At 40.1% G+C, this 20,828-nt stretch overlaps 2 protein-coding genes across 2 annotated transcripts in view; both read left to right on the top strand.

Annotated features, from left to right (window-relative positions):
- Positions 1-1,511: 1,511 nt before the first annotated feature.
- Positions 1,512-10,129, top strand: LOC115103088 (V-type proton ATPase 21 kDa proteolipid subunit c''). The gene is made up of 8 exons (XM_029623712.2): positions 1,512-1,769; positions 2,828-2,876; positions 3,084-3,167; positions 4,922-4,999; positions 6,630-6,699; positions 7,004-7,055; positions 7,359-7,549; positions 7,711-10,129. The coding sequence occupies exons 1-8, from the start codon at positions 1,703-1,705 to the stop codon at positions 7,735-7,737; spliced, it is 618 nt and encodes a 205-aa protein (XP_029479572.1). The 5' UTR covers positions 1,512-1,702; the 3' UTR covers positions 7,738-10,129.
- Positions 10,130-11,123: 994 nt separating this feature from the next.
- Positions 11,124-20,828, top strand: part of LOC115103087 (beta-1,4-galactosyltransferase 2-like) — a 156,303-nt gene continuing 146,598 nt past the window's right edge. Inside the window, exon 1 of the mRNA XM_029623710.2 lies at positions 11,124-11,523. The gene's annotated coding sequence lies outside the window, so the exon portion shown is untranslated. The remainder of the gene's footprint in view (positions 11,524-20,828) is intronic.

Here is a 20,828-nt window from a genome sequence, read left to right as displayed (position 1 = left end):
TTGAGTGAGCCGCCTTGAAGCCTGACTGGTTAGGGTCAAGAAGATAATTCTGAGAGAGATAACCAGAGTTGGTCAGAGACAGCATGGTCAAGTGTTTTGGAAAAAAAAGAAAGAAGGGATACCGGTCGTTAGTTTTGACGTCAGAGGGGTCTGTTGGTTTGGGCTATATAGTGATTTATCAGTCTGCATGCACTGTACTGTGCAAGTTGTCGGATCAGTAGATGAAGATACTGTGTACGTTCCAAATGGAACCCTATTCCATATAGGGCACTACACCAAGATAGGGCTCTGATCAAGACTAGTTAGTAGTCACCAGGAAACAATTGCACCTTCATTTGCACCTTGTAATGGCCTTGATTTTGGCACTTTTGGCACTTTATTCATAAAAACAAATTTTCTTCAGATTTAAAGGAATATGAATGTGTTTGTGGATGGATAACAAAGTTTTTAATGTGTAAACTATTAACATTTCCAACAACCCCTGAATAATTGTGCATGATCTGCCTGAAGGGTTGAAATGTGAAAAGATCTGCATGTTCTGTAAGTAAGTCTACACTACCCTTTCTTTGTCTGACTTTTGTTTTTCTGGGAGTGACAGTCCCTGTACATCTGTCTCGCGCTGTGAGCTTCATGTGGCTCAGCTGGTAGAGCATGGTGCTTGAAACACCAAGTTGTAGGTTAGATTCCCATGGGGGACCATTATGAAAATGTATGAGCTCACTACTGTAAGTCGCTCTGGATAGGAATGTCTGCTAAATGACTAAAATATGATATTGAAAGATAAGAACATTTATTTTAATTTTTTACGTAGGCCTACATAGTAGGTCCATCGCTCAAATAGCCAATATTCCTAATTCCAGACTGAATTTGAAATGGGCAAATAATAATGCGTCACTTTTTTCGGCTTCTTCATTTCTGAACAAAACGTTTAATTTTGGGTTCTTGTCACCAGTCATGTGCACATTTAACCAGTGATGTAGCGCCATCATGTGGTCATGGTTTAACACTGCAAGGAGCTGAATTACAAACACCTGTAATTTGCACCTTACTACTTCTATACAGTCTTTGCTCACTGGAAACAGAGAGAAAGAGGTGAAGCCATAGTATATACAAACATGTTTGCTGGGAAATAATTATATATTTGTGAAAGTTGAAAGACAAACCAGGAACTCAAGTTTGTATTTTGGAATTTAGCTTACATCATGAGATCAACATGCTATTTTATGTTTCTATAATGCCTCTGTACAGTTTATTTTACTTGCGGAACTACATTTTCTTAGAAGCGCGAAAAAATTCGCATCAATAAAATAACCGTAGCCTAAAATAAAATTAAAATAAATAACCGTAGCCTATAGTGTGTAGATTGCCCAAGTGCTGGTCTAAGGTCGGTTTTGCGTTATGACCTGTGAATGAAAAAGTAATACAAAGTTTAGATGTACAACTGGTCCTACGTCTGTGCCTGGGAGCTCCCGCGGAAACTGGCACGAAGAAGAAGAAGGAAGTGAAATTACATTTGTTGTCACGGTCACATGCTCAAGTCAAGCTCGATCAGCTGACTGCATCCCTTCCCTTTTGATGGATAGATTTCCCTTCCTCAGTTGAACGATTTTGGGGTTATTCAGACCGTTCGACGTCAATTGTAAAGACAAAACTGAAGGTAGCATAGTGAGATAGTCCGGAAAATATCGCGGTTTGGGTGATCATGAACGGACACGCCATTCTCTACACCGGGGTCACTTTGGCCTTCTGGAGTACCATTCTCATCGTCGGTAAGAACGTTTTAGCTACATTTGCTAGCTAGGGTAATGGGGTTAATAACGATAGTAAATATATAATGCATTTTGTAAATATATTCCTTTCATTCATTTGATTGTATATGTTTGTGTCGTGCTTCACAGGCCGTGCTGATTGCCAGCTAACGTAAGCCTGTTGTGATAGCTAGCGGCAACGGCGTAAACTCATCTGGGTCTGCAGTGATGTGCTAGCTTGGTAATAGCTAGCCTGCCTGACAAATAGAGCTAACTAACTTCCTTGAATTATATGTTGTGCACCTTTGGCACTGTCGCCCAAAAGGTAGATTATCTAGCTATTCGTATGTAAGAATTCGACTAAACGTGTATGGAAGTAACGTTAGCTAGCATATCACTGCAGAGTCAGTAGTCTGATTAATCAGACTAATACACAATTCATTGGTGTATAGACAGCCTGACGCTAATGCATGCGAAGTCTGGTTAATGTTCGTTACAGGCAAGAATGTTTAATACAATTACATTTAAACTTACTCTACCGGGTGTCCTTCAACTACTCGAAATTTGAAACAAAATAGCCACATGGACGTAACCGGTAGAGTAAGTTTTAAATGTACAGTCATTTTATTCGACATTCTGCCTTGTAAGCATTTACACGATTTGGTAGGCATTAACCTCAGGCCATATGTACACAATTAATTGTGTAGTACAGCATGATTAATCAGACTAGAGAGCCAGATAGTTAGCTAATGTTCGACTGCATAAGGCTACCCTGCACTAAAACTTTTTAAAAGCATACTGTTAAGTATAGAACATTCTGTTAGTTACATCATTTATAGTTGCCATAGTTATCTAGCTGCTAGAGTAAGGAAAATGGGAACTGAAACACTTGTCATGTGGGGGTGAGCTATCACACTTCTGACACTTAATCATTTCTGACACATTTTTGTTCTGCAGCTCTGTGCCTTTGTGTGTACTGTTACTGAACTGTACTGCAACACACACACACACAAATGCATAAACCAATGAAAATGTTTGCATACTTTGCAATGCATAACCTGGATTGGTGCTTTTTTCAGGTATTTGCTACACGATCTTCGACCTTGGATTCCGCTTTGATGTGGCATGGTTAGTATGACACACAATCCTTGTCTTAGAACATCATATTATAGACGTACGAATAGAAATCTGTTTTATATTCTGAGCCTGGTGCTGATTACTGGTGGTAACATTTCAGAAAATGGGGTGTTTTTTTCCCCCACCCAGAAATCTTAGCCTAGGCTAGATCATGGAACATCTGATTTTCATGGTGAAATTGTGCTCTCTCTCCCACAGGTTTTTGACAGAAACCTCGCCCTTCATGTGGGCGAACCTTGGAATTGGCTTGGCCATCTCGCTCTCTGTTGTTGGAGCTGCTTGGTGAGTACTCTTCAACTCCCCCTGAGTGTTTCTTCAGAAAAGATAGTCCCGTTTTGAATTTGGAATAGAGAAGCTTAGACTTGAAAATTGAAATAGCAACTAGTGTCTTGTCCCCATCCTATTCCCCATTCCATGTAGGCTATATTTCTCCTCTTGTATGGCATGTTCTTTTAATGTTTACAGTGGGGCAAAAAAAGTATTTAGTCAGCCACCAATTGTGCAAGTTTCATCATAGGTACACTTCAACTATGACAGACAAAATGAGAAAAAAAATCCAGAAAATCACATCGTAGAATTTTTTAATGAATTTATTTGCAAATTATGGTGGAAAATAAGTATTTGGTCACCTACAAACAAGCAAGATTTCCCTTCAGCTCTCTCAGACCTGTAACTTCTTCTTTAAGAGGCTCCTCTGTCCTCCACTCGTTACCTGTATTAATGGCATCTGTTTGAACTTGTTATCAGTATAAAAGACACCTGTCCACAACCTCAAACAGTCACACTCCAAACTCCACTATGGCCAAGACCAAAGAGCTGTCAAAGGACACCAGAAACAAAATTGTAGACCTGCACCAGGCTGGGAAGACTGAATCTATAATAGGTAAGCAGCTTGGTTTGAAGAAATCAACTGTGGGAGCAATTATTAGGAAATGGAAGACATACAAGACCACTGATAATCTCCCTCGATCTGGGGCTCCATGCAAGATCTCACCCCATGGGGTCAAAATGATCACAAGAACGGTGAGCAAAAATCCCAGAAGCACACGGGGGGACCTAGTGAATGACCTGCAGAGAGCTTGGACCAAAGTAACAAAGTCTACCGTCAGTAACACACTACGCCGCCAGGGACTCAAATCCTGCAGTGCCAGACGTGTCCCCCTGCTTAAGCCAGTACATGTCCAGGCCCATCTGAAGTTTGCTAGAGAGCATTTGGATGCTCCAGAACAAGATTGGGAGAATGTCATATGGTCAGATCAAACCAAAATATAACTTTTTGGTAAAAACTCAACTCGTCATGTCTGAGTTGCATCCAAAGAACACCATACCTACTGTGAAGCATGGGGGTGGAAACATCATGCTTTGGGGCTGTTTTTCTGCAAAGGGACCAGGACGACTGATCCGTGTAAAGGAAAGAATGAATGGGGCCATGTATCGTGAGATTTTGAGTGAAAAACCATCAGCAAGGGCATTGAAGATGAAACGTGGCTGGGTCTTTCAGCATGACAATGATCCCAAACACACCACCCGGGCAACGAAGGAGTGGCTTCGTAAGAAGCATTTCAAGGTCCTGGAGTGGCCTAGCCAGTCTCCAGATCTCAACCCCAAAGAAAATCTTTGGAGGGAGTTGAAAGTCAGTGTTGCCCAGCAACAGCCCCAAAACATCACTGCTCTAGAGGAGATCTCCATGGAGGAATGGGCCAAAATACCAGCAACAGTGTGTGAAAATCTTGTGAAGACTTACAGAAAATGTTTGACCTCTGTCATTGCCAACAAAGAGTATATAACAAAGTATTGAGAAACTTTTGTTATTGACCAAATACTTATTTTCCACCATAATTTGCAAATAAATACCTAAAAAATCCTACAAAGCGATTTTCTGGATTTTTTTTCTTCTCATTTTGTCTGTCATAGTTGAAGTGTACCTATGATGAAAATTACAGGCCTCATCTTTTTAAGTGGGAGAACTTACACAATTGGTGGCTGACTAAATACTTTTTAGCCCCACTGTATACTAAATTGTCCTTGTTTTACAGGGGCATTTACATCACCGGTTCCAGCATCATAGGAGGTGGTGTAAAAGCACCACGGATTAAAACAAAGAATCTGGTCAGGTAAGCTATTGAAAAGGGAATGGAACCAGTCCCCCCCCCCCTTCCCCCAATAACAGCTAATTTTCTATTTCCCTCCCCACTCAGACCACTTAAAGACAGTCCTATCAAAATTCTTGCTTGAGAACTTGCACTTGCTAAGAAGCATTTTTTTCTTTTGACCATTTTAAAGCTACAATATGTAACTTTTTGGGTGACCTAACCAAATTCACATTGAAATGTGAGTTATATTTTTTTTAAGCAAGTCTAAGAAGGGAGACCTGTTCTATATGTGCTATTTCTGTGCTTCCCGTTCTGAAGTTTTGTTTTTGCATCTATTTCGGTTTTGTACACCAGCTTTAAACAGCTGAATATACACTTTTGGTTCTGGAAAATATATTTCAGTGGTTTAGATGGTACAATGATTCTCCACAACAATGACTGCTTGTTTTGTCACAAACTGAAATTACGTGAACTATTTGAATTTAGGCAACCAGAAAATGGCAGAGAGATGTGTGCATAGTGCATCTTGAAGATATATTCGGTAGTACTGGCACTGAACACAGGGGTGCCATTTTTAAACCCTTACAGAGCTTTTGAAATGAGAAGGTTAGCAATGCTTACAAGTAAAATCCCATAGAGAATGCTTATGAACACATTGTGAAAATGTATAGTTTCTGACCTAAGTATTTGCAGGGCAGACATCCCAGCCCATAAAGTTAAACAACTAAAAAATGCTTCTCAGCTTGCTGCATGCACAAAACAAATATTAGGCCGTGAGGCTCCTGATCCAGGATTCTCTGCTTTTACCAAGTGACGCTTGGTTTTGGAAGAAGATGGCCATGTAGCTAAGTGCTTAACTAGCTACTAAATAGCAAACCAAATGCACAACTGCAGAGCATTTAACACATTTTAGACAGTTAACTTGATAATTTTAAGATATCTAGCTGGTAAACATTTAGTTGTGATTTCTATACTGTAACTAGATCACCTGGCATGTGTGCTGCACAACAGTGAGTGACTCACCGGGGTCTCTTGACATTGTGTGCTTGTAAACAAACACCACGAGACTGGGGACTACTGGTAAACTTCATGTAACAGTTGAAATGAAGAACACAATCTTCTATGTCTCCTAACTTATTGAACAAGTTGCCTGCAGGTATTTACTTAAAAAGTAGCTACAAATATTCATATGCATTAAGACTTCAAATAAATAGGTTTGAAGGTATAGAAAAACTATACTGGGACTATTTCCAAATACCCTGCTATATGTTCTACCACTCAAGCCTACACAATAAGGTACTTAATTGTTACCCAGAAATGATTTGATATTGGGATAAAAACAGCTCCATTGGACTTTTAAGATGAATGCATTAACTGTAAGTCGCTCTGGATAGGAGCGTCTGCTGAATGACTAAAATGTAGAATCTGTGTTGTGGACCGGTTTCACAGACTCAGATTAAACCTAGTCCTGGACTAAAAAGCACGGTCAATGGAAAATGCTTTTTAGTCGATGTCTGGATCTAAGAAACAGGCCTTGTGTGCTTTCTGTGTAGGCATAAAACTTGTATGTGCGTACTGTATTAAGTTTGAATCTTTCCGATCAATATACTACAAATGTAATTATACTGTGGTTGTCTCCTCCCATCCAAAGCATTATCTTCTGTGAGGCTGTAGCCATCTATGGGATCATCATGGCGATCGTTATAAGTAACATGGCTGAGGTAAGCAAGAGCGGGATGGCATACTTTGATCATCATTTGTGCCCTTTTTACATTTTCACTAGTGATTATGGTGATTGCAGTCCAAATGGCACCCTATTCCCGAGTGTAGTACTTTTGACGAGAGCCTGGTCAGACAGTGCACGACTGTATATATCGAATACGGTGCTATTTGGGACTGAACTTGTGGCTCCTAATTGTAGCCTTTTACATAGGACATCTTGGAGTAGAGCTCTGAATCTCCCTGGTGTGTGATAATGTAGTAGACAGCACAAATGTAATTATTTCTTTACATCTCTTTTTATAGAGCTTTAGTGGCACCACACCAGAGACCATTGGGGCAAGGAACTACCAAGCGGGTAAGAAATGAATGGTTGGTTGGTGGGTGTTGCTTAGCCTCGTCCCAGATCTGTCTCCTCTTGCCAACTCCATTGTTAAGATTGAAAATCACAGCATTGTTTGGCATGACGAGTTAGCATGATAGCACAAACACACTGGTACTTAGGCGAGGTTTTGATTGGCACCAGTCCTTAAAGTCCAATAGGATAAAGGCAGGCACAAGTAAAGTAGGCACGTCTTGCCATTGGCTTAGTTAAACAGTGCAATGAAAAATACAGCTGAAGGAAATGCTGTGCTCTTGTGATTGCATTCTCTCCTAACAGGCTACTCCATGTTTGGCGCTGGTCTTACTGTGGGATTCTCCAACCTCTTCTGTGGCATCTGTGTTGGCATCGTTGGTAGTGGGGCCGCCCTGGCAGATGCTCAGAATGGCAGCCTCTTTGTTAAAATCCTTATTGTGGAAATCTTTGGCAGTGCAATTGGGCTATTTGGAGTGATTGTGGCCATCTTGCAGGTAACTGACATTCTTTTGACATGGTTTTCTCCCCCCCCCCCCCCCTGATTGGTTGAATAGCATCATATTCTATCATATTCCGTATCTGATTGCCTCAACCAAGTATATGTTTGCCTTTTTGTTTTATTATTACATACTTGATCAAATGTCTTTTCTTGTAGACGTCGAAAGTAAAAATGGGTGACTAGAAGATTCATCTTCAATATGACAAGATCAATGGAAGACAAAGCTGGACAAGCAGATGGATTGTGTAAATACATAGTAAATTATTTAAATGTATTTTCTGTCTGATTGTTTTGAACCATCATTTGCTGAAGAGTGACATATTTGCACCATTTTGTCTTAAAGGAATGCAGCCAAATGGTTAGATTAAACTGCAGGTGTTTAAGACAAAATCCTGTCCCCTTTGAATACAATTGGTCTTCATAGTATAGTGGTACATATAATTAATCTCTAGAAAACCTGGCTTTCCCCACGTACGTTTACTGTTGTCTCAATCTATCACAATTGAAAGGGCCACTAGACATTTAGGGAATGTATTTCGTAGTAGGGACATTCTTTCAAAATATATTTGATTTCATTAACATCTGTATAGGATCTGTTACCCGTGATCAATCATGGAATGCCACTATTTAACATCTAAGGTTCCCAGGTTTGGTTTGACACGCATATGGTTTCTCTGGTGGTGAACATGCTTGCTGTTCTGTTCATTACATGGAAGTGAAACATTTCAACAATGTCGTAATTTGTATTGAATGCCTGTAAAAATGTGTTTGAAGTATTTGAACTGTTTGTATGCAAAAGTCGTAATGTATAACAAAGCACATGATTATATTTATGACTGATGTAATCTGTGTTTTTCCACTAGTTTCAGTTATGGTATATTTTTCCATGACTGGTGTAAGTAACCTTCTCTGCAGTAACACAGAATGAATCAATATGTGTGGGTACAAGGGTGCTCTAAGGAGATATTACACTGAAATAGTAATTGTAGTTGGTCAGCTGTCATTATTCGCTCTTGTTTTGATGTATGCATAACATTTTGGTAGGCACTCTTCAGTCCTGATTGGTTAAACATTTGAATTGTAAATTGTTGTGTGTACAGTATATATATAAAGGGCACATGTCTGTTTCTTTGTGAAGCATGAGGGTGTTTACCATTCTGATGCAAGTGGTCTTTATCCACGGTGAGAACTGTTGCTGATGAATATAAGTATTATCTGATTTCAAGTGACCATAGATAATGTGTTTTCTCCTTCTCAGGTCTGTAATCCCCTGTAAACTATCTGTGGAGAGTGAAATGTAGATGTTTTCCTCAAGACCAGTTATCCGCGTCAGTGTTTCCCCTTTATCCGTTTAGCAGCGGCGCACCGTAGAGATTTTATAATGTAGATATATACCCCAAGACGATACCCTGCTCCCACTACCTCTGTCCCCGCTGCTGAAGACCCCCACCCATTACTTCTGCCACCACTGCTGAAAAATCTTAGGGGAAACGCTGCATGTACATTTTCTGCTTTTCTTCCGTTTTTTTTGTTGTAATTTTGAGGTTTAAATGATCTGAGCTCCTTGTCTTTCCACTGCTGTGAATGGGCTGATATGCATACTCTTTTGGAGAGATGGTACTCGAACAGAACAGCGATAAGAACTTTCTCAGACCAGTTGGCCTTTTACTTAGTCGTGATTTTGTTTGTCGTTAGTTTATTTTTTTATCTAATGAATTACGGTGTTACTGATAAGACAATTAGCTTGAGCCCTTAAATTAAAATGAACCCTAGAGTCTGACTTCCATTTTAATGTTCATAACATCCAACTTGCTGTGACCATGTGTTTGTCCCAAATGGCATCCTATTTCTTACTTAGTGTACTGCATTTGACCTGAGCCCTTTGGGCCCTGATCAAAAGTAGTGCATTATAAGAAACAGGGTTCCATTTGGGATGCATTTGACTGTATTCTTATGGGGGTCTCCAACTGAGTGTTCCATCCTGTCCTCACCAACTGTACATCTATAGTATTTTTTATTTTATTTTTTTAAATGTATGTAAAAGTTACATACATGGTACATCTCCATGGTAAAAGTTACATACATCTCCATGGTATTTATCCATGGAGATGAAAGATCATTTGGCTGATCCCTATGGCAAAAGGCCCAAAAAGATAATTTGAAATAGTATTTGGCGTGGGTTTCATACATTGATTCAGCTTTGTTTATTACTTTTGAGCATTTCTAAATGGACCTTTGGTGTAATACTGGGTTGGCCATCCTGGTCTTGGAGAGCCTCAGTGCTGAAGGGTTTAACTTGAATGGATAACATTTGGATTGAAAGTCCAACTTGTTGGTTTAAAAGTATGCTGCTTGAGAGATGGCCATGAATGCACATGGCTTACATTGAGGCCCTCTAGGTCCTTGGTTGGTCGCCTATTGTAGTGGTGTCATTCCTAATGTAAAGGAAGATTTCTAGATCATACTTCAGTGAGTGTTTAATATGTTGATGTGGTGAATCCATTGTTTTGACATGTAAAAGTGGGTCCTCTTTACTTCATAATTGTCCTTGAAAGAATAAAATATTCCAAACTGATCGTTCAATCAAATGTATTTTATAAAGCCCTTTCTACGTCAGCTGTTGTCACAAATAGCTTTACAGATATGGGGCTTAGTGGCCAGGGAAAAACTCCCTAAGGGAAGACAGCTACAGTGGAACCGGCCTCGGGGGGTGACCAATCCATTTCTGGCTGTACAGTGAGTAGTTTATTTTTTTGTGTGTGGTTCTGTCATATTATTTATGTCCAGGTCCCACTCTTTGTAAATATTTGTTACCCACTAGATGTCGCTAGCTACGTATTTTTATATTTACCGGGGACCTATGACAGCGTTTGCCTCTCCCTTAATGCTCATTTACAACATTTGAAAAAGTGGGGGATGCTAGATTTGGCATATTAATTCAATTACTTTTCTTGACTTTAGAAATATCAAGTTGTACCTCACAAGTGAGGTAATTATTTACATTTACTGTAGTGCTAGCTTTTAACTGCAGACTACTAGAGATGTGCAGTCCAATAATAGGACCTAGTTAAAGCTCCCTCTAGTGGCAGAATACACGGGTGTTTAGACTATCAGAGATCCCGTACTGAAGAGCGCGAGACCAGAGAGGAAGACGGAAAAAGAGATGCTCGACTGCGCCCAAAATCTGTCCTTGCGAAAATGAGAGTTAAGCAGACCAAGTTGGGGAGTTTTTGTATGGGCAATGAGTGTCGAATTTGTTGAAAATAAAAGTGAATTGATATTTTGATAGGTAAGGCTTATTTGATTGAATTGAAGTTTGATCATGCTTAGGTTGTTACAAGTGTACCGATTAAAGTGTATTGCGCGTGACATTTGGATAAAACATTTTTTCATATCGGAGTTGTGACTGTTGTGCACACGCATATCTGCCCTCTCATTGGCTAGAATGTTCCCATCTGATCTCGCCTCCTCCCGCCTGCCTTTCGCCTTTGTGGACATATATTTCCATTGTTAGAGCGGCCAGTCGACCATCTTGTCAATATAATATATCATCTTCGGCGAGAGAAAACTGCTATAGACTCCTTTTTTTGTCTTCATAGCCACATTAAAACGTAACGGACTGTCGGAATTAGGAAGGTAGAAGATTTACTACCCTATATTTGCCCTCCGTAAATAATCAAACAATGAGGCATTCATATCTCCCATGTCTGTTATATGGCAAAACGTTTTGATCAATGTGTCTGCACGAAAAATGAAATGACCGATTTATATAATCAGAAATAAATGAAACGCACTCCAGGCTTTACTAAGTGGATATTACGTGCCTTATAACGAAAGAGAGCAGGTTTTCGAGAGGACTTTTTGTTATTTCATTTTTTAAAATGACATTTACAGATTTCATGTAAAAAGGTTGCTGCAACAACAAAGACCATGCATTCATAGGAGAGGAGGATTGCTTGCTACCTTAAGGTAAGAATAAATTATATTTAATTTGTTCATCATCACATTTCGTTCTTTAGTTTTTCATGTATTTTTTACATTTAGCCTGCCATTTGGATTCTTCTTTATTATCCTATACATCTGCATTTATCAACATGTATATGTTTACTGGTGGTTATTGATGTTTTATTGTACAATTTGCTTTGTTGTCATGCACATTTTGCTGAAGCATGCTGCTGCTAGACCCGCCATTCTACATGCATTTGCAACATCCCTTTTGTCAAGTGATCAAAACGTTCGACATTATTTCAACAAGCCGAAAGGTCCTTTGATCAGCGATGTAACGATCCATCCGGGCAGCATGCAGCAATGCTCTCATTCTGCCAACTGTTATCTAGTTAGTTATAAGATGTTGACAAGTTGCTCAAATTATTATTTACTATCTACATAATAACTCACGAAATACAGAGCTATTTCTATACGGCTGTTTTCATCTAGCTCTATAGGCTACAGTTAAACTCAAGTGAGATCAAGATGCAGCCTACATTGTTTGCTGAAGTTTTAGGCTACAAGCTATATAGCCCACATAGTGTAAGTAGAGATCGCTATATCTTGATCAGAAACTGGTTTTCACATCAATGCTATGTATCCTCAGCTTAGTTTTCCATGTCAAATGTACCCATTTGGAAATGCTTCTGTGTCATTATGTGCATTGATGCGATAGTGTTTGTAGGGCAAAACTGATCGTGGATGCATTCACTTCGCTGAACTCTTATTTTGTACAAGTGGTTTCACTGACCTCACTTCAGTCAGTCAATGACAGGGTCATGATGAACTTTTCCGGGCTCAGGATAAATGAATGGAACCCACAATAACAGTGGTGGAAACAGTACTTTGCTCCAATTATATCCCTCCTGATCATAAACAAATCACAAAATAATCAGGAATAATATGTTGAGCACCATCTGATTTTGGTTTGTGCACCCTGTTTCCGTGGCCTTTGTGTATAGCAATGAATGTGGTCCATAGTCTGAGAGCCCACCCTCCAGGGTAGCCAAAGCCAACATGGTCACAGAGCGATTTGTATTATTCTGTACGTAAATCTGAGATCCCCGTTTGGTATGATAAGTTATGTTTGTTACAAAGTTATGGTATGTAACAAATTACAATTTGTACAATATGCTACTAATTTGTCAAACATATGATACAGCTGAAGTCAGAAGTTTACATACACCTTCACAAAATACATTTAATCTCAGTTTTCCACAATTCCTGACATTTAATCCTAGTACAAATTCCCTGTCTTAGGTCAATTAGGATCACCACTTTATTTTAAGAATGTGAAATGTCAGAATAATAGCAGAGAGAAGGATTTATTTCAGATTTTATTTCTTTCATCACATTCCCAGTGGGTCAGAAGTTTACATACACTCAAATAGTATTTTGTGGCATTGCCTTTAAATGGTTTAACTTGGGTCAAACATTTCGGTTAGCCTTCAACAAGCTTCCCACAATAAGTTGGGTGAATTTTGGCCCATTCCTCCTGACAGAGCTGGTGTAAGCGAGTCAGGTTTGTAAGGCATCCTTGTTCGCACACACCTTTTCAGTTCTGCCCACACATTTTCTATATGATTGAGGTCAGGGCTTTGTGATGGCCACTCCAATACCTTGACTTTGTTGTCCTTAAGCCATCTTGCCACAACTTTGGAAGTATGCTTGGAGTCATTGTCCATTTGGAAGACCCATTTACGGCCAAGCTTTAACTTAACTGATGTCTTGAGATGTTGCTTCAATATATCCACATAATGTTCCATACTCATTACGCCATCTTTTTTGTGAAGTGCACCAGTCCCTCCTGCAGCAAAGCACCCCCACAACATGATGCTGCCACCTCCGAGCTTCACAGTTGGGATGGTATTCTTCGGCTTGCAAGCATCCCCCTTTTCCCTCCAAACACAACGATGGTCATTATAGCCAAACAGTCCTATTTTTGTTTCATCAGATCAGAGGACATTTCTTCAAAAAGTACGATCTTTATCCCCATGTGCAGTTGCGAACTGTAGTCTGGCTTTTTTATGGTGGTTTTGGAGCAGTGGCTTCTTCCTTGCTGAGTGGCCTTTCAGGTTTGTCGATATAGGACTCGTTTTATTGTGGATATAGATACATTTGTACCTGTTTCCTCCAGCATCTTCACAAGGTCCTGTGCTTTTGTTCTGGGACTGATTTGCACTTTTCGCACCAAAGTACGTTCATCTCTAGGAGATAGAACGCTTCTCCTTCCTGAGCGGTATGACGGCTGCGTGGTCTCTTGGTGTTTATACTTGCGTACTGTTGTTTGTACAGATGAACGTGGTACCTTCAGGCATTTGGAAATTTCTCCCAAGGATGAACCAGACTTGTGGAGGTCTACAGTTTGTTTTTTGAGGTCTTGGCTGATTTCTTTTGAGTTTCCCATGATGTCAAGCAGAGGCACTGAGTTTGAAGGTAGGCCTTGAAATAAATACACAGGTACACCTCCAATTGACTCAAATGATGTCAGAAAACGTCTAAATGATGATCAGAAACTTCTAAAGCCATGACATCATTTTCTGGAATTTTCCAAGCTGTTTAAAGGCACAGTCAACTTAGTGTATGTAAACCTCTGGCCCACTGGAATTGTGATATAGTGAATTATAAGTGAAATAATCTGTCTGTAAACAATTGTTGGAAAAATTACTTGTGTCATGCACAAAGTAGATGTCCTAACCGACTTGCCAAAACTATAGTTTGTTATCAAGAAATTTGTGGAGTGGTTGAAAAACGAGATTTAATGACTCCAACCTAAGTGTATATAAACTTCAGACTTCAACTCTGTTACAAAGTCTAATTTGTTGTGCCAACTTTAACTAGGTGGCTAACGTTAGCTAGCTAGCTATAGTTACCTCTAGGGTTTAAGGGTTAAGGTTAGGTGAAGGGTTAGCTAAAGGGTTAGGCTTAGCTAACATACAAGTAGTTGCAAAGTAGCTAAAAAAGTAGGTTGTAGTTGCTAATTAGCTAAAGTTGTCTGTGATGAGATTCGAACGTACAACCTTTGGGTTGCTAGACGTTTGGATTATATGACCACCCATCCACCCCAACCAACCAACCACCCTCCTTTTGTTTTTGTCTTAAGTAACTTTCTATCTTATGGAACCATAACAAACGTAATATGTCATACTAATTTGAGGGTCCTGTATTTTCGTGTACTATGTTACGTCTAGTTTATGTGACCAGTCTGTGAAAGCAGGTAAGGAGTGACTACTTCCTTAGGACTGCCATTCACTTAATGCCACTTGTTTCTTACACAACTGGATAGCCAAATATCCAGTTGTGTAAGAATTTGGATCTGTGTTTGATAGACCCTTAGCATACTTGAACTAATGACCGTGCACGTTTAAAGTTGAAATGAATTACATTTGACTTCCGTGTAAAGAATAAGCCAGTGCTTTGTTCCTAGGATGCCTACAATTGAAATGTTGATTGTTCCTGGCAGTTTGTTTATGAAGGAGTGTTCTATTCTTTCAGGTTAATTCAATGTTGAGTTTTGTTGTCATGGGAACAGTGAGACCTGAGCAACAAAGGTGGCAGTTGGAGAGGACTGCTTTGCTCTATACATTGACTTGGTGTTTTGTCTAAAACCCAGCCTATTCAGAGCTGTAAATTGTGTTTCATTCAAAATCTCAAAGGATGTGTCCTTGCATACATTGATTAAACTACAGTCTGAGAGCGAGAGGTTCACTTTAAAATAAGGATAGTGTGGATCAATACAGATACAGGAGTAATCATTAATTGCATTGTATTGCAAAGCCCAATTTTTTTCAAACCAAATTATTAATGACGGCATGGCACTTAAAAAATATGTGCTATGGTAGTTATTGTTTGGTTTGTAAAGAAACACTTTTTAGCTCACTATAGACATACAGCCCATAATATCCCCTATCGGTGTTGTAGTAGATTTTAGTTTGTTGCTGTAGTGTTTAACAGAGAATCAAAACTGCCCAAAACCTACCCTGAATCCCAGGCTGTCCCCATAAAACCTTCCCTCCACCCAAGCACTTCATTTATTTTTTGGCTCTGGAGCCAAATGAGCAGCTCGATCTGAGGAAGCAGAGAGAGAGGCAAGGCAAGGCAAGGCAAACCTATATTTGATGGTGGAGAGACTTTAGAGCTTAGCAACTCTGGAGCATGGCCACAGAGGCCTTCTGTGTAGGCTATGTATTGAAATAGGCTAGCTACACACTGTGAAGATAGCAATCTCAATAGAAATATGGTAGAAATGCTTACAATCTCATGTAATGTATATTCAACATGTCATAATCAGTCATATGTAGCATATGAAAGGAAGCACAGGGGTGATGTGATACCCCCTTGCACAGAGCAGAGATCTGGTGCATCCTACTGTCATTGTTGATGAATGTAATGTTGTCCCTTGAGTCAAAGCCAACAGAACTGTATAGTACTGTACTATCATAAGAACCTTGGTGGGAGAACATCATGGGAATGTTCTGGTACAGGCAAATCAAATGTATTTATATAGCCCTTCTTACATCAGCTGATATCTCAAAGTGTTGTACAGAAACCCAGCCTAAAACCCCAAACAGCAAACAACGCATGTGTAGAAGCACGGTGACTAGGAACAACTCCCTAGAAAGGCCAAAACCTAGGAAGAAACTGAGAGGAACCAGGCTATGAGGGGTGGCCTGTGCCGGGTGGAGATTATAACAGAACATGGCCAAGATGTTCAAATGTTCATAAATGACCAGCATGGTCAAATAATAATAATCATAGTAGTTGTCGAGGGTGCAACAAGTCAGCACCTCAGGAGTAAATGTCAGTTGGCTTTTCATAGACGATCATTAAGAGTATCTCTACCGCTCCTGCGTCTCTAGAGAGTTGAAAACAGCAGGTCTGGGACAGGTAGCACGTCCGGTGAACAGGTCAGGGTTACATAGCCGCAGGCAGAACAGTTGAAACTGGAGGAGCAGCACGGCCAGGTAGACTGGGGACAGCAAAGAGTGGTTGACAGTCGTGGCCAACAGTTTTGAGAATTAAACAAATATTAATTTTCACAAAGCCTGCTGCCTCAGTTTGTATGATGGCAATTTGCATATACTCCAGAATGTTATAAAGAGTGATCAGATGATTTGCAATTAATTGCAAAGTCCCTCTTTGCCATGCAAATGAACTGAATCCCCAAAAAACATTTCCACTTCATTTCAGCCCTGCCCAAAAGGACAAGCTGACATCATGTCAGTGATTCTCTCGTTAACACAGGTGTGAGTGTTGACAAGGACAAGGCTGGAGATCACTCTGTCATGCTGATTGAGTTCAAATAACAGACTGGAAGCTTCAAAAGGAGGGTGGTGCTTGGAATCATTGTTCTTCCTCTGTCAACCATGGTTACCTGCAAGGAAACAAGTGCGGTCATCATTGCTTTGCGCAAAAAGGGCTTCACAGGCAAGGATACTGCTGCCAGTAAGATTGCACATAAATCAACCATTTATCTGATCATCAAGAACTTCAAGGAGAGTGGTTCAATTGTTGTGAAGAAGGCTTCAGGGCACCCAAGAAAGTCCAGCAAGCGCCAGGACCGTCTCCTAAAGTTGATTCAGCTGCGGGATCGCGGCACCACCAGTACAGAGCTTGCTCAGGATTGGCAGCAGGCAGGTGTGAGTGCATCTGCACGCACAGTGAGGCGAATACTTTTGGAGGATGGCCTGGTTTCAGAAGAGCAGCAAAGAAGCCACTTCTTTCCAGGAAAAACACCAGGGACAGACAAATATTCTGCAAAAGGTACAGGGATTGGACTGCTGAGGACTGGGTTAAAGTAATTTTCTCTGATGAATCCCTTTTCCGATTGTTTGGGGCATCCGGACAAAAGCTTGTCCGGAGAAGACAAGGTGAGCACTACCATCAGTCCTGTGTCATGCCAACAGTAATGCATCCTGAGACCATTCATGTGTGGGGTTGCTTCTCAGCCAAGGGAGTGGGCTCACTCACAATTTTGCCTAAGCACACAGCCATGAATAAAGAATGGTACCAACACATCCTCCGAGAGCAACTTCTCCCTACCATCCAGGAACTGTTTGGTGACGAACAATGCCTTTTCCAGCATGATGGAGCACCTTGCCATAAGGCAAAGGTGATAACTAAGTGGCGCTGGGAACAAACATCGATATTTTGGGTCCATGGCCAGGAAACTCCCCAGTCCTTAATCCCAATGAGAATTTGTGGTCAATCCTCAAGAGGCGGGTGGACAAACAAAAAACAACAAATTCTGACAAACTCCAAGCATTGATTATGCAAGAATGGTCTGCCATCAGTCAGGATATGGCCCAGAAGTTAATTGACAGCATGCCAGGGTGGATTGCAGAGGTCTTGAAAAAGAAGTGCCAACACTGCAAATATTGACTCTTTGCATCAACTTCATGTTGTCCATGTCAATAAAAGCTTTTGACACTTATGAAATGCTTGTAATTATACTTCAGTATTCCATAGTAACATCTGACAAAAATATCTAAAGACACTGAAGCAGCAAACGTTGTGGAAATGAATATTTGTGTCATTGTAAAAATGGCCACAACTGTACAATGGTAGAGCTTTGTTGATGCATAAATAACCTTGTTTAGTATTCAGATATTTATTTAATTTCTGGCTTGAATATTTGGCATGTAGCCTATGAATAATATTTGATTGGGATTTGATAGTAGAAGCATCACAGACCTTCCTTGGCAAGAGTGTCTATCCGTTTTCCATTAGTTGAAATGTGAAACACGCAGTGTTTCTGACAAGGGTCAGCAGACTGAACTGTGCGTGTGCTCTGCTCCACAGTGTTGGTGGTAACCGGGCATGAGTGTGAAGTCTGATATCTGGGACATACACAACATGGATTATTAAGGGTTGTTCCCCTTAAATGGCATCACTCTCTTTACCCCTCTGTGTTAATCTGTGTTGAGATGAGGGTGCTGGTGAAGGAGAATGATTTGGTTTTATTATTCTGAGTCAGTGTATTGGTATTGGCCACCATGGCCAATTTTTTCAAACCAAACTATTAATGACTGCATGGCACTTAAGAAATATGTGCTATGATAGTTATTGTTTGGTTTGTAAAGAAACCCTCTTTCTTTACATACTCCTAGTAATAGCTCAAGCCCAAGTATCCACGCAACTTTCCTTTCCAGAAATAAAATATATATTATTAAATATATCTCGTTTGTACAGGGCTGTTAGTTTACATCTTCTATGCTGTGCAAGGTAGGCCTACCCCCCGAAGAGAGGTGTCGGTGTGTGTGTGCCAGTCAGAAGGTGAGTGGTGTTCCTTTCTCAGAGTGGTTAGCATGAGCATAATGCCATTCCAGGCAAGAGGGAAGTGACACACAGTTTGCCCTTCACACCCTGTACTGTCTTTGTTTATCTAGTGTTTAGTCTCTTAGTCTTTTGACAAGCAACACCTCTGACTCCTGTAGGACTAACTCTATGGGCCTTGAGCCAACAATGTGACTTTACATTTTACACAAAGCTATGCCAATTTGGACCAATAGTCTTATTAGATGTTCTGGAAAATGTGTTGTTTTAGCGTGATGTCTCGCCTTGTGTGTTGATTTACTTAATGTTTGTTTTTGTATGCCTCTATGAATGCAGAATGCTGATGTAAGTCTATGAGCTTATATACATTGGTGGCATATCCTTGAAGCACATTATTACACTCAAATAATAGCTCAAATGCAACGTGTTATTCATTAGAATAATATGCCCCACTCCCCCTTTACATTTTGTACTTTGCACGTTTTGTAAACCAACACACACTGTTCTGTTCTATTCTATCCTATCCACACCCATATCAGGTGGTGACTCACTGCATAATGGTGGAATCAATTTTCAACAATCTTTTTTTATAAATCTAGAGATCTCATGCAATCAGGAGTATGTGGACATTTTGATCAAATCTACTCATGGTATTTTGAGTGACTCAGATCTCTGCAGTGCCTGTGTTTTGATGTGTTACCAAAACAGTGTCAATCCTTGTGTTTAGGAATGACTCCTGCCAACACATTTTCAATTACACTGCATTGTGTACAATGATTTACAGTGGCTTCAGTAAGTATTCACACCCATTGACTTTTTCCATATTTACAGCCGGAATTTAAAAGGGATTAAATGTATATGTTTTGTCACTGCCCTACATGCAATATCTCATAATGTCAAAATGGAATTATGTTTTTCAACATTTTTACAAGTGATTGAAAAATGAAAACCTGAAATGGCTTCAATCAATAAGTATTTCTTATTGCAAGGAGTAAAAATGTGCTTAACAAGTCACATAATAAGTTAAATGGACTCACTCTCTGTGCAATAATAGTGATTTTTAGTAAACATGATTTTTGAATGTGACTACCTCATCTATGTCCCCCGCACATACAATTATCTGTGAGGTCCCTCACTCGAGCAGTGCATTTCAAACACAGATTCAACCACAAAGACCAGGGAGGTTTTCCAATGCCTCGCAAAGAAGATCCAGGTGTGGAAAGCTCTTAGAGACTTACCCAGAAAGACCCACAGGTGTAATCCACAGGAGGTTGGTGGCACCTTAATTGGCGAGGATGGGCTAGTGGTAATGGCTGGAGCGGAACAAGTGGATTGTATCAAATAAATACATCACCCACATGCCATTCCATTTACTCTGTTCCAGCCATTATTATGAGCCGTCCTCCCCTCAGCAGCCTCCACTGGTGCAATCAACTCCAAAGGTGCTCCTACAAAGTATTGACTCAGGGGTGTGAATACTTATGTAAATTAGATATTTCTGTATTTAATTTTCAATAAATGTGCAAATGTTCTAGAAACATGTTTTCACTTTGTCATTATGGGATATTGTGTGTAGATGGGTGAGAGAAAAAAATATATGTAATCCATTTTGAATTTAGGCTTTAATACAACAACATTTTGAATAAGTCCAGGGGTATGATTACTTTCAGAAGGCACTGTGTCTATATACACTAGATGACTGACAGGGGGCGCTGTGTTGAAGCCACCACACCTCCATCTTGGCCCTCCCCCACCATTGTAAAACATACATTATATTTACAAAAGTATGTGGACAACCCTTTAAAATGAGTGGATTCTGCTATTTCAGCCACACCCGTTGCTGACGGATGTATAAAATTGAACGCACAGCCATGCAATCTCCATAGACAAACATTGGCAGTAGAATGGCCTAACTGAAGAGCTCAGCGACTTTCAATGTGGCACCATCAAAGGATGCCACCTTCCCACCAAGTCATTTCGTCACATTTCTGCCCTGCTAGAGCTGCCCCGGT

The sequence above is a fragment of the Oncorhynchus nerka genome, linkage group LG20 (genome assembly GCF_034236695.1).
Source record: "Oncorhynchus nerka isolate Pitt River linkage group LG20, Oner_Uvic_2.0, whole genome shotgun sequence".
NCBI classification, from domain to species: domain Eukaryota; kingdom Metazoa; phylum Chordata; class Actinopteri; order Salmoniformes; family Salmonidae; genus Oncorhynchus; species Oncorhynchus nerka.
Note: the sequence above shows the minus strand (reverse complement) of the source record. Positions and strands in the feature narration are given on the sequence as shown.